This window comes from Bubalus kerabau, chromosome 5 (assembly GCF_029407905.1).
Source record: "Bubalus kerabau isolate K-KA32 ecotype Philippines breed swamp buffalo chromosome 5, PCC_UOA_SB_1v2, whole genome shotgun sequence".
NCBI lineage: Eukaryota > Metazoa > Chordata > Mammalia > Artiodactyla > Bovidae > Bubalus > Bubalus kerabau.
This window is the reverse complement of record NC_073628.1, coordinates 14,909,979-14,924,263: the sequence shown is the minus strand read 5'-3', so window position 1 is coordinate 14,924,263 and position 14,285 is coordinate 14,909,979. Positions and strand designations below refer to the sequence as shown.

General features: G+C 49.5%; 1 protein-coding gene across 4 annotated transcripts in view; it reads right to left on the bottom strand.

Moving 5' to 3' along the window:
• The window catches only part of SNX19 (sorting nexin 19), a 36,277-nt gene extending 24,305 nt beyond the window's left edge, over positions 1 to 11,972 (bottom strand). For all 4 annotated transcript variants that reach the window (XM_055581156.1, XM_055581159.1, XM_055581157.1 and 1 more), the window contains exons 1-7: positions 9,813 to 11,972; positions 7,640 to 7,778; positions 6,265 to 6,365; positions 6,043 to 6,162; positions 4,009 to 4,139; positions 2,752 to 2,848; positions 2,086 to 2,266 (exon numbers count right to left, since the gene is read on the bottom strand). In XM_055581156.1, coding sequence (XP_055437131.1) covers positions 2,086 to 2,266; positions 2,752 to 2,848; positions 4,009 to 4,139; positions 6,043 to 6,162; positions 6,265 to 6,365; positions 7,640 to 7,778; positions 9,813 to 11,486 — 2,443 coding nt within the window. In that variant the 5' untranslated portion in view covers positions 11,487 to 11,972. The remainder of the gene's footprint in view (positions 1 to 2,085; positions 2,267 to 2,751; positions 2,849 to 4,008; positions 4,140 to 6,042; positions 6,163 to 6,264; positions 6,366 to 7,639; positions 7,779 to 9,812) is intronic.
• Between the last annotated feature and the right edge of the window lie 2,313 nt (positions 11,973 to 14,285).

Here is a 14,285-nt window from a genome sequence, read left to right as displayed (position 1 = left end):
TTAAAACAGATGTATTTTATGGATGGAAGCGTCTGTTCTCTAACTCTGTTCATGGAGTCCCCCATCGCCTCTGACTTGCCTTCCAGGAGACTGCCCCAGAACTATAGAATATTCCTGAAAAAATCCTCTTCTATCTGGTACTACAGCTGTGATTAAAGTTATAATTAATCATCAACAGTAACTGTATTAGTCTAGGATCAGTGGGTTTTCTCTGTGCAAGCGTGCCCAAGCACAGCTCACTTAAGGGTTCTTATAGAATGTGAACGATGTCAAACTTGGATAAATGTGCTGGAACTGAAGCTTACTTTCTTCTTAATCCTTCTTAATCTTAATTCTTGTATATATTCTCCTTTTTTTTCTGTCATTCAAGGGGGCATAGGAGCTGATGTGTCTGCTTTCTGGTTATTTGTTCAAAATGTGATATTCAGTTTCTTGGAAAAATAGCATTCCTCAATCTCCCTCTTCAATTCTCTTTTCTTCGCAGGTTTAGCATTTACCTAGAGTTGCAGTCCATGCTAGAGCGACCCACTCCAGTATTCTTGCTTGGAGAATCCCATGGCCAGAGGAGCCTGGCGGGCTGCAGTCCATGCGGCTGCAGTCGGACACCACTGAAGAGACTGAGCATGCACACACGCAGACCTGCCACCATGTGGCGACAAGGAGCACAGCAGTAACAATGAGTGAAAGCAACAAGGGCCCAGGTCCTCTTGGTGAAAGTGGTAAATTATCTATCATGCGAGCACGTGGAGTCTCTCAGGGCTCAAAGAATGGCACAGGAATAAATGATGTCTTTAGGGTGATAATGCACAACATTTAAAGATTTGATTTTAGCTAGAATTATATTATCTTACCCATCCCATCTCATCTATAATTTCTCATAGTTCTCTTGATGCTTTTGCTCTCATAACACATTTACTTAACCAGAGAGAAGTGTGTGAACAGCTGGGGTTGTAAACTCCATTTTTCATAGAGTTGAACTGAGGTCCACAGTGCGGACTGACTGTGGGTGTCTGAGAAACAATAGTGAAGTCAGCCTTTTTTCCTCTTTTGGGCCCAGGATTTTGTGATCTTTTATTTGCAAGGGATGCCTTTGTTTTGTAGGATTTGAAAGACTTTGTTCTTGTAAGTTCTGGCACAGCAAATCTACCAGTATCCAGGCCTCCTAATTCTCCCTCTGCAGAGAACACTGCACCTCCAGGAAGCATGACCGCCCTGCCTCAAGCTCCTGAAGACAGAGTGGTGGCCTTACCTCATCTTCCTCTGCTCCACCCTGGTAACCAGGCGGCATTGTTGGCCACGGCAGTAAACACAACAGAAGGAACAGATCCAGAGGAAAAGAGAAATTCCATTTTGTGCATGCTGTATTTCAGCTGCCCTGCAGTACATCTGGGCTTCCCAGGAGGCACTAGTGGTAAAGAATCCAACTGCCAATGCAGGAGACACACGAGATGTGGGTTCAATCCCTGGGTCAGGAAGATTCCCCTGGAGTAGGAAATGGCAAGCCAATTCCAGTATTCCTGCCTGGGAAATCCCATGGACAGAGGAGCCTGGCAGGCTACAGTCTATGGCGTTGCAAAGAGTCGGACACGACTGAGAGACTGAGCATACGGTACACCAAGGTGGAGATTTTCGGTAGGCAAGTGGAAACCCACCTCCAGGACTGAGGCATCGCCAGCACACGTTAGGGTTGACACCAATCAACAGAGAAGCTCACAGGACAAGTGCACAGAGTAGGGACAGAATGAAGCTCTGGACGGCTGAGGAGCCAACAGAAGGGACAGAGGAGGGAACACAAGAGAGACAGGAAGACCAGAAAGTGGCACCACAGACACCAGAGAAGACAGTTTCTAAACGAAGGGAGCAATCCAAAGATAATGCCAATGTACATTAGGAACAACTGAAATAATCACACTACTATTAATAGAAACATGGATCTTATCTTGCTGGACTGGACGCCCTGCTTATGTCCCGAGTACTTCTGATCCACTCAGCCCTGGGATTGTGCCATTCTGTACCCTGGCACCTGACAGAGCCACCCAACGGTCACAATCCAGTGGACACACCGGGCTCTCCGCTGTCACTCACCTGGATCACTGCTGCTGAGGCCTTGGGCTGGAGCAGCAGCATCTGACACGCGACCGTCCACACACCCCTCAGCAGTCTGTTCAGAATCTCTTCCAGGAGCATCTGCTGGCTGAGCTTCTAGTAACTTTGCCTGTTTTTCAATAAAGGATTCCATCCCAGACACGGAGAGGGTCTCTGACTCCTGAGAAGAGAGAAGGGGCTGTGTCACAGGCAGGGTGCAGGGAGTGGGGGGCACCTATGGCTCCCGTTGCTTCCCTGCACGTGTCTCGAGTAGAGGACCCCACTGACCCTGTGACCACTTAAGGAAAAGGTGCTTGTTTTAACCTAAACTGCAAGGAGAACAATGCCTCTGTAGTCTCGTTTGCTACAAAAATCATGTTTCCTTCCAGGAGCTGGCTTTCTCATTCTATCACCTATTATCCCAAGGCTACTACCCTTGAGAAGCCCACCACCCTTGAGAAGCCAACTGGCCAGCCCAGAACTCATAGGAATTCCAAACCAGTCTGAGAAAATGCTCCTAGAATAAAAACCAGAGACCCAGATGTCGGTTGAGTCCTTTAGGAAGGCACCAAAGACCTTTCTGATTCTGGAGAACATCCCAACTGCCTATAATGGCAGGATCGACCTCCTAACTGATGATCCCAAGAATTCTGTAGGGATTCTCACCACACCGCTGTCCTGGAGACAGTAGAGAACCTTCTCGTGTGCCTCAGTTATATTCAGTGCTGGAGCAATTTTACTGGATGAGAACCTCAATCTGGATCTGGTACAGAAACGAAGAGCAGAAATAGTGTGTAATTCATGGTCTTGATCCCCATACGAAGGGCTGACCAAGTATTAATACCTCAAAACAGGCATGTCCACACTTATTCTTGGAAGCTTACAGTGGTCAGAGTTGCCAAGAGATGCCTCACTCTGAAATCCCCCAAACAATATTCTTACACACACTGCAGCTCTTGCACTGAGCTATGCTTACAACGCGCCTGTGGAAGGGCTTTTGTCAACGTAAAATAAGGACTTGTCCGTCACAGTTGTATCCCACAGGCTAGAAGAGTGGTTAGCACATACTGTGCGCTCGTTAAAAATTTGTTGAAAGTTAAATAGACAAGTGCCACAGACCAAGGTTGCCCTTGCTCTTCACACCTTTTTGCACATCCACTATTCCCCTTGTGTTCCAGATAAAACCAGAGAGGGAATCACAAGGCCTAACCTCAATGTTTTAAGAAATAGGGTTCTTATAAGCACAGGCAACATGGTTACCCTTCAAAATATGGGCCCAGTGAGGGGGGAAAACAAAAGGCTAAGAATTGCGAGGGTTCTTGCCAGCCCATTAAGACATGAACACAGAGAAAAAGACAGTGAGACGCACACATAAACATTCTCCAACCCCCTCCCTCCCACCAGCACTCTCTCTCTCTCTGTAATGGCCCAGATACATACAGCAAGTGCCCGAGAAGGTAAGTGCGGTGCCCTTCCTCCCCACCTGCTGGCTGTGAGAGCTGCCAGTGCAGGCTGGAGCAGCAGCAATAACCACTGACCCCCTGAAGGGGTCCCTTCTAGCCCATTCCTGTTTACGCTAGTGTACCCGACTCCTGAGCCAGAAACCATGACAAACAGAGATCAATGATAAGCCTTAATTCTTAAAAGAAATGTTTCAATTTCCCAAGCGGGGTGGGGGAGAACATACATATTCTAGAGTTTTCCTTCTAGTCAAAATTCCCTGGTCAGTTTGGGCCCTGGATTCCCAGGGCAAGACCAACATGAAGCCAGGCTACCTCTGCAGGACCTTGGGCTTGCTACGCAGTCTGACTTTGCATAAAAACAGGCACAGATGACCCCTCCCCTCTATTCTAGGACCTCAGAGCAGGGATGGGCCTTGACTGAAAACCGGAGATCCCCTGAGAATTGGGAAGGGTGTCTTACTTGGAAACCTTCTTGCCTTCTGTCTGGGGCTTATTTTCTGTCTCAGCCTCACTCAGCTCCTCTGTAGGGCTCTGGGGCTCAGAGCGAGGGAACGCGGTCTTCAACGTGTCCACGATAGCACTCACCACCATCTGCAGGGGTCACAGATGGGGGGTTAGACAGGCACCACCGAGCAGCAGCAGCTGTCTCAAGGTGCTTTCTGCATCCTGGACGAGCAGCCAGCTGACCTGTCTAGCAGGGCCCTATCCATCCACATGGTCAGATACCAGCTAATGACTCAATGGCAACTCTCTCCCCTTTCCTCCACAGCCATGAAAATCTTCTTCCTCACAGAGTTAAGACAGACGATGGATTCCATGGGAAAAGAAGGCAAAACAACATGACAAATAAAAATATGGGAGTTCTGCAGGCTGGTGAAATGCTTTTCACTTTCAATTTCTTTTTTTTTCATACAGAATGATTTTTAGTTTTCAAATTGATAGTACTTTCACCAAGATGTGACAAAGGGGAAGTGATACACATAAGAATATACAAAGAAAAGGAAGAGTGAAAAAGATGATCAAAATAAGGAATAGTCTAAAAACATTTATGATATAAAAATGTGCAGCGCAATTCACTGTAAAAAACAACAACAACAAAAACTGGTTTTCCAGTTAGTTCAAACAATTCCTCTTCTCTAACTACAGAAAGAATGGCAAAAAACACTCAGGTTAAAGTTAAGGATCTGGAATTCATACAAAGTTCTCTATTCATACGGATGAAATAAAACAATCTTTGCTGAAGAGTAAGAGCTATCTCTATTTCTCAGAATGAGAAAATAACATACAGATTTTTGCTAAAGAGAACGAACAAATGAAACCCTAAAATATCAGCGAGATGGAAGGAAACATTGACTTTTCCTTTAGTGACTCTCGCTATTAATCAACACTGCCGCTGGCTTTGTCTCATCCTGTGTTAGTCCTCCTTGGGGAGCACAGCTGGCACAGCCAAGGCAAGATTGACATGGTCAAGGAGGACCACAGTAGAGACCAGGGGACAGCAACTCAGGGAAAGAACATAGTGAACTGCATGGATGTGGAGAATGTAGCTGAGAAAATACAGTTCGCTCTCCAGATTCACAGAATGGTAGTCTGCCGGGAGAGCCCGTACCTGCTCACTCTTGTGTCATGAGCAATGAGTACAGCGTGTGGCTTTGAGTGGGCACCCAGGGGGCAGGTGTTGAAAAAAATCAGTGAAGGTTAAAAAAAAAAAAAAAATCAGTGAAAGAACACATCAGCATGGGTGAGCAAACGTGCAAGGAACTCCGCGGTTTCACCGTGTTTATCCCTTCCTAGTTTGCAGTCTTCTCCTCATAGCAGTGAATGTCTCCGAACACCCCTCACTTGAAGTCCCACTTTATCATTTTATCCCCTAAAGTCTAGATTGGAAGAGGGAGACCCCCTCTTCGGCCAAAGAGTCAGCGCTTTCTAACCTCTTACAACACATGCATTTTTGATCAGCACAAACCTCAGACTTCTGTCCTGGAGACGTGAGAATCAGTGAGAAACCACTGCTCACAGGCTCCAGTGTGGTGCTCAAATGCTCTGCTACTGTCTCCAAAGGTTCCAAGATACCATTTGGAACCTTGTTCTCCAGCAGAGAATCACTACACAGATCTAAATCCAGCTCGGTGTCCTGCCTAAGGGCTCCATACTGAGTGACTAACGCTGGGAATGACCTTCATCGCCAGAAGAGGCCTTCCTGCTCCCGCCTGTCCGTGGAGATGTGAACCGACCCTTGTACCCTTCCCCTAAAATCACAGCGTCATGATACCACCAGGAGACCTGTGCACGCTTACAGCGTCAGGAGTACTGACGCTCACGGTCATTCAGCAATGATGCCCTCAGCAGTACTGGTAACAGGTCTTGAAAACCCCAGTCCATGTTCCACTTACTCCTCTGTGCTGCTCTCCCTTCCCCCGGCTCCCTTGCCTTTCAAACATGCCTCCCCCTTCCCTGCAAGAAACTAAGGCTGAACACCCAGTCCTGCTCATACCTTGTCTATTCTGGAGACCACAAACGGCTTCTTGACAAAGGCAATACGAGCATCTGTGTTGAGAGCAAGGAACTCCTGCATCTCCTCACTGTTCGCGATCTCAGGAATGGCACAGAGTTGCTGAAAAGACACAAGAAGGACTTCAGAGAGAAACTCCAGTCCCCAGGTCTCCCACCTTGGCCTGGGTGTCTGGTGGCTACAATGACAGCAGAGGATGCTGACCTTTAGAAACGATTCCAAGAGGCTCTTGCGGGCTTCCACCCTGTCACTGTCCATGTTTCCAAACGGAAGATCTGGAAAGAGCTTTTTAGGGCCCTTCACATCTTTAAAAAAAAAAGTTAATTGATTAACATTTACTAAGAACTATTCCATTTATTATCCATCACATATATAAGACACAGAAATGCCAAATGTATTTCCTGGGGATTTTTCTCCTCACCTGCGAACTGAGCTGAGAAGTGACCTGAGGTTGGGGTGGGAGCTGGGTACCAAGGCCTGGGCCTCATCCCTTCAGAGTCCCTCCCCTGGGGCCTTCCCTCCATGCGAGTTTTTTTATTTCAGGAGTTAGAGATATAACCCAAGGACATAATACAGAGAGCCTACTTCCATTATTCATGATAATATTAAGGTATAAGAGGTCACTAGAGTAGGATGCATAACAGCCCTGAAGTCTAACTACCCAAGTTTAAATTTGGCTCCAATCTCTGCTGTAATAATGGCCTTAGGCAACCTGCTTAATCCTAGCTTTTTTCTGTAGAATGAGGATAATGATAGTATCTATCTTGTAGACTTTTATGAGAACTAAATGAGCTTAGTAGAGAACTGAGCATATATTTTCAGTATTAACTATTGCTATTAAGAAAGAAAACCTATAACTGAAATCCATGATTTATGCCACAACTTATTAAAAATGTTTATCTGAGTGATCATGGGCTTCCCTGTTGCTCAGCCGGTAAATAATCCGCCTGCAATGTGGGAGACCTGGGTTTGATCCCTGGGTTGGGAAGAGCCCCTGGAGGAGGACATGGTTACCCACTCGAGTATTCTGGCCTGGAGAATTCCATGGACTGTATAGTCAGGGTCAGACATGACTGAGCAACTTTCACTTTCACTTGGCATTTTCTTAAAAAACAGAGTAGCTGCTCAACAGCTTTTATGGTATGAATTAAATTTTATGTCTTCTTATTGTTCCTGTACCTTATGAGAACCAAACGGCACACCAAGAAGCCTTTTGTTAAAGGAAAGGCAGCAAGGATTTCTGGATAACAGTTTAATATTTAACAGCAACCAGTCTATGAACCTGTTTAACTTCTCACAGGCACAGGTGGAAATACGGAAGTTTCTTTTTTAAGCTTAAACTAGATGGGGCCCCAGAACAAAGCATTCAGAGGCAAAGCAGTACCCCGGAAAGCATGTCATGAGTGCTGCCCCGCACCAAAACCCCGAACACCTAAAAGCAAACAGAGGGAGCACGGGACCCTCAAGGCCGCATTCTCCCTTTCCACCCTCTTCACAGACAACAGGCCTCCAGCCTTTCAGATCAGGGTGGCTCGGTGCGAAAGGCAAGCAGGCATTCCGGGGCTGGGGAACTCCTGACTTTTGATGAACTTTCGGAGATCCGATTTCTCCTCCAGACGGGTCTGCAGGTTCAGGAACTCGCGGTAGCGGCGGTTCACGGTGTGGTAGGCCACCTGCTGCAGGCCGCCGCTGCTCTCGCCATCGAGGGCCGTCTCATACTGTCGAGAGAACGTCTGTTGGCTGCACCAGCTCACTGGCACACAGTAAGCGCAGAGCAGGGTCAAGCGAGCACGCTGCTCCTGTTCTGTCCCTAGCCTCTCAGGCCCCACTGCCGCTCTAAGCTCTAACAAACAGCTCAAATCCCAGGGGGGGTGCTGTATGCAATGCGATGCCTTTCCCAACAGAGGTGGCCGAGGCGGTGGGAAACGAAGTTCCACTGCCTTTCACTCCTTCCATTTCAAAGTTCTCCCTGCAAACCCTGTTTACTCATAACCACTTTCAAATCCCAAAGACAGAGGATAAAACAGAAGGTATGACACTGATAGTGATACCGGCTCTCTTACCCCTAAATTATGAGGCTGGATGTTATAGGGAGACAACCATCTTGTCATTATTCTCAAACCAGTGATTATCTATATTACTTGAGGGAAGAACAAATAATCGAAAACAGCTGAGGAACAACAATCATTTGTTTGCCTGGACTACACTAAAGGAACATGTGTTTTTGTTTTGCTTGGGGCTGATTAATTATTATTCTTGGAGCAACACTGAATCTTTCTTTCCAAGGACAGATCATCTGTCTGTATGACGAGAAGACATGTGAAGACTGGAGATATTTTATGGGGTCACAGTCGGCTGTCTTCATATGTGAGGAGGGCTGGCATGTGGGAAAAGACAGCAGTGCTGAATGTCCCCCCAGAGAGAACGCCCCGAATGGCATGAAAGCTGCAACTTCATACCTACAGGGGGAGACTGTGTAAGATACAACGAATGCTGTGGGAGAACGATACACGTGCTTGTTCTCATCAGGAGTAAGTTAGTGTTTCTGTCTGGTTAAGGTATTCTGTGGGCAAGCAATGGAAGAGTGGTGAGACTGAGGCTGGTGTCGAAAGCTTGTCTAGAGCCAGACAGAGGTGTTCCTTGTGAGTTGGAATGAGCAAAGCAGTCCCTCAGGCCAGTACTGAGAAGGAAAGGCCTAGATAAGAGATGCATGTGGAATTCAGGTGAGGGCTCTCACATCCGTAGCCCCTGGGAGCTAGGATGCTCTCTGTGGCTATTCTGCTCCATGAGGGACACTATATGATACGTCTCCAAACTTGGCTAGGCCTCAGAATCTCTTGGGCTGCAGAACCTGCTGTCAGAATATGGATTCTGACAGGTGCTAATGGATTCTGAATGAGAATTTCCCAAGAATGGGTCCCAGGATTACTTATTTTTTAAGAATACAACTTTCTGGGAAACTTGGAGGTAGCCTATATCAAAACCTGATAGCTCAGCTGGTAAAATATCCGCCTGCAATGCAAGAAACCCCAGTTCGATCCTGGGTCAGAAAGATCCGCTGGAAAGGGACAGGCTACCCATTCCAGTATTCTTGGGCTTCCTTTGTGGCTCAGCTGGTAAAGAATCTGCCTGCAATGTGGGAGACCTGGGTTCGATCCCTGGGTTGGGAAGATCCCCTGGAGAAGGGAAAGGCTACCCACTCTGGTATTCCGGCCTGGAGAATTCCATGGACTGTATAGTGCATGGGGTCACAAAGAGTCAGATACAACTGAGCGACTTTCACTCTATCAAAATCAGCTTTAGGGAGCTGCTGCTTCAAGAACCCCCTTCTTATCGCTTCTGCCAAGCAGTTCCTACTACCACACTTAAACACCTCCAGGGAGAGGGACTTGCCACCTTTTGAGGTATATACAGGTAAACAACCTTCCTTTCTAAAACAAAGTATAAAGGATATTAGTACTTAAAAAAGAAATTAGCAAGAAGTAGTCTGGAAAGGATTTCTGGGCTGTATCCACTGGAAAAATATGATTCCCAGCACAGTGACAGCCCTGAGATTCTAGGACGGTCTGTGAGAGTGTCGTGGAAGCCTACTCTGCTTCACTCATGAGCTTCAGACCCTCCATATCGATACTGGTTGAATTAACCAGAGCAAACTAAGTAAGAGCAGACTTCCTCCTTCCAAACACTGGCCTCACCGACTGCTTTCCAAACCCATTCCCAGACCAGAGTGGTGACCATGCACTAAGTGTTACCTTCACCGTGTAGAGCGTGTATGGGTGGAAACCGGTGCCACTGTGCTCTCGAGCAGTAATGGTGCCGGTGATGCGAAGGTTCTGGATGACCACGGGGCCGTCTGGACTGCCCAGGGACTCGAAGTTGAAGGTGGCTGAGCTGAGGGGTCCAGGTGGAGAGGAGGAGAGCAGGACCTGTGGCAGACTGGAGTCCAGGGAGCTCCCACCATTGGTGAGATCCTTCTCTAAACACGAGGGGCGTGGGGGGCATATCCTCTCTGGACTGGGCAGCAAAGTTGAGAGACAGGCATCATTTCCCTGCTCTCCCTCCTTGTCCGCTGTGTCAATCTGGATCTCTGGGCAGGAATTCAGCATGGAGGCAAGCAGGCCCGGCTCTGTTTCTGTTCCTGGACCCTCCTCAGCTTCTGTTCCTTCTATTCCTTCGGGTCCCTTGCCATCCTTAGGCTCCAGAGGCTGGGAGCCCCCGAGGGCACACAGGGCATCCTGAATACTGGCAGAGAGGAAGGGGCTTGAGGTCATGAGCATGATGGTTTCTTTGCTCAGTTCAGACACCGGGGACTCCAGCTCTGCATCTTCTGACAAGAACAGAGGCTGCAGGAAATGAGAAGAGCTGTTTTCGACTTTTCTCTCCTCCAACACTCCCCCTAGATCTCCCTCCAGCGCTTCATGGCCTTCTTCAACGTCTGGGGAGGGGTGTGAAGGCCCGTCTGGCTCACTACAGCTTAGGAGCACTGGGGCTGCTGCTGGAGAAGGGGCTTCTGCGAGACCCTGGACCTCAACAATCAGCGGCAGAGATGTGGGCACTGAGGGCTGTTCCAGGGCACTGGCTGGGCAGAGTGGATTAGCCACTCCTGCTGGGTTAGTTCTGGCCTTGGAGAAGATGCCCACGAGTACAAGGTGGATCCAGTCCGGATCCGAGAGCTTGCTGATCAGTGGTAAGATGACGTTGCAAGTAATGAGTTCCACCACTATGTGCCTGCCAGTCCGGGTCTCCAAGTGCGGCTTCGGTACTAGTCCTTGAAGCAACACATTCACGATGCCACGTGTGTAGGTGACCTCAGCGCTGGGGCTCTGCACTGCAGGGTGTGGAGCGCTGGCCCGGCAGTAAGCCTCCCAGAGCTGGGAGGGCTCCCCTGGGCCACTCTGTTTCCCTGCGGCCTCCTTCGCCTGAATATAGCTCTGCAGGTGACAACCGCAGAGAGTCAGAACCCTCTGGGCAAGAGCATGGCTGTCCACCCTGGCCATCCTCCTCCGGAGCTCCTGGACCAGCCCTCGCATGGCTGCCTCCATCTCCTCCTCGAAGGCTGGCTCCTGGCTCACCGTGCGGTACCAGGACGACACGAAGTCCCGCATGATCATCCGGATGGTGCGGTCGATCTCCTGCTCCAGCTGCCTCTCAGCCTCGGGGTTTGGGGGGCAGACGGCCATTGGGATGAAGCGCTCCAGGTGCAGCCGCCCTGAAGCCCCCACGATGGCGTCAGAGCCCAGCCATCCTCCCAGCACCAGCAGCAACGCAGACAGAAGGCACAGAAGCCACACGTTGACCAGGAGGTGGATGACCAGGAGCCAGCCGAGTACGGCCCCCAGGGCCACCAGCTTCCGGCTACTCAGCAGGTGACTGACGCCGGGCCCGGCCGGGCGCTCCGGCGCCAGGATCTCCGTCTCTGTCTTCATGGCGGGCGGGCGGGGGCTCCCCGGACCAGAGCCTCCCTCCCTCACGTCAAAGCCAGGGATGGGGGCGCCGAATGTGGCGCGGACACAAGAGCCGGGTGCCGGTCAGGCCTGGGCCGGGTCGCGGGCCCTAACGTCCTACAGGCAAGGCCGGGCGACAGGGCCAGCTCGGAGGCTCGGCCTCGCCGCAGCCCCGTCCAGCCGGGACGCTGCCCTCGAGGAAGACTCTGCGTCCTTCATGGTGCGGGGTCGGTGACCTGCGGCTTCAGAGACCGGGCAGGGCCGTGGGCCCACCGAATATTTAGTGAGTCCACCATCGAGGTGCCCGCAACCGGCTCGCGCACCGCCCGCCTGAGCCTCGGCGCCAGTGAAAGCGGTGGCGTCTCCTTCGCCGCCTCGGAAGGGCCCTCGCCTTGCTGGGGAAGCTGGGCACCTAACCTCCCGAGCCCTGCTGCTGTTAAGGCTGCTGGCCGGCCGGGCGCCGGCGACTACTTCCGGGTCGACGTCAGTCGGAGCGGGGCGTGCGGGGAGAGCGTCGTGCGATCCGTTCCCCGGCTCTGCTCGGCGCTGCATGGCGCCGCCTGGTGGTGAGGAGGAGCGGTGACTGCACAGCGCGAACAGGTATGGTCCCTGAGATCTTGCAGAGCACTAGCTCGCCAAACAGGTGCCTAGCGGTGCGGATTTGGGAGCAGTCCTGCAGGTAATGCCCCTCCGAGACTCGGTGCGAGCTGCAGTGTTTAAATGAACTCTGCAAACACCTTCTACCGTTTAGGCAAACTCAGTAATCCAGTTTGTTTTAATTTCAAATGGGCATTTTTTCGATGGCCTGATACACTTTAACATTCACCCCACATTCCAAAACGCCCCTCTCTCATTCCCGGTGCTCAGCTAACCAAACTTGAGCTCAGGAATTGCAGAATACAAGGCATAAAACATTAATACAGAGATAGATGTATTCCTAAAATTTCATAATTTCTTCTTCTTCTAAGTCGCTTCAGTCGTGTCCGACTCTGCGCGACCCCGTAGACGGCAGCCCACCAGGCTTCCCTGTCCCTGGGATTCTCCAGGTAAGAAAACTGGAGTGGGTTGCCCTTTCCTCTTCCAGTGCATGAAAGTGAAAAGTGAAAGTGAAGTCACTCAGTCGTGTCCGACTCAGCGACCCCATGGACTGCAGCCTACCAGGCTCCTCTGTCCATGGGATTTTCCAGGAAAGAGTACTGGAGTGGGGTGCCATAATACTATATAACAAAATCATTTTTGTGCTTTGGGTTATTCGTCAGTAGCTTTACCCCGAGCAATCAAATCGTCTGATTATCTTTGTTCAGTCCCTGTGATAGGTGGTGTGGAGGAATAGAAGTGGTGAAGGGTCCTCAAAAACCTTGCAGATAACTGGGGAGATGAGTTCTTGGGTCCCAAGTGAATATTTAATAACACAATTCAGTATGGGATATGGTGAAATGCAAATTATTATATGCATGAGGGTTGCAAATTATTATACAGTGGTTTGTAGCAGTGAAGGGGAACCTCACAGAGAAGGGATCTTTCTGCTGCCTCTTCAAGGGTGTTGTTCAGTCCTGAATTGTTGTTCAGCAACTGAACAACAGTCCTGTCCAATTCTCTGCGACCCCATAGACTGCAGCACCCCAGGCTTCCCTGTCCTTCACCATCTCCCAGAGCTTGCTCAAACTCCTGTCCATTGAGTCGGTGATGCTATCCAACCATCTCGTCCTCTGTCATCCCCTTCTCCTCCTGCCTTCAATCTTGTCCAGCATCAAGGTCTTTTCTAATGAGTCAGCTCTTCGTATCAGGTGACCAAAGTATTGAAGATTCAGTTTCAGCATTAGTTCTTCCAATGAATATTCAGGACTGATTTCCTTTAGGATTGACTAGTTTGATCTCCCGGAGAAGGCAATGGCACCCCACTCCAGTACTCTTGCCTGGAAAATCCCATGGATGGAGGAGCCTGGTAGGCTGCTGTCCATGGGGTCATGGAGGAGCCAGTCCATGGGGTCGCTGAGGGTCGGACATGACTGAGCGACTTCACTTTCACTTTTCACTTTCCTTCATTGGAGAAGGAAATGGCAACCCACTCCAGTGTTCTTGCCTGGAGAATCCCAGGGACCAGGGAGCCTGGTAGGCTGCTGTCCATGGGGTCACACAGAGTCGGACACGACTGAAGTGACTTAGCATCAGTAGCAGCAGCAGTTTGATCTCCTTTCAGTCCAAGGGACTCTCAAGAGTCTTCTTCAATACCACAGTTCAAAAGCATCAATTCTTCAGCACTCAGCCTTCTTTATGGTCCAGCTCTCACATTCATACATGAGTACTGGAGAAACCATCTTTGACTAGATGGACCTTTGTCAGCAAAGTAATGTCTCTGTGTTTTAATATGTCTAGGTTTGTCATGGCTTTTCTTCTAAAGAGCAAGCGTCTTTTGATTTAATGGCAGCAGTCACCATCTGCAGTGATTTTGGAACCCAAGAAAATAAAATCTGTCATTGTTTCCCCATCTGTTTGCTGTGAATTGATGGGACCAGATGCCATGATCTTAGTTTTTTGAATGTTGAGTTTTAAGCCAGCTTTTCCTCTCTCCTCTTTCACCTTCATCAAGAGGCTTAGTTCCTCTTCACTTTCTTCCATAAGGGTGGTGTCATCTGCATATCTGAGGTTATTGATATTTCTCCTGGCAATCTTGATTCCAGTTTGTGATTCATCTAGCCTGGCATTTCACATGATGTACTCTGCGTAGGGCTTCCCAGGTGGTGCTGGTGGTAAAGAACCCGCCTGCCAATGGAAGAGATG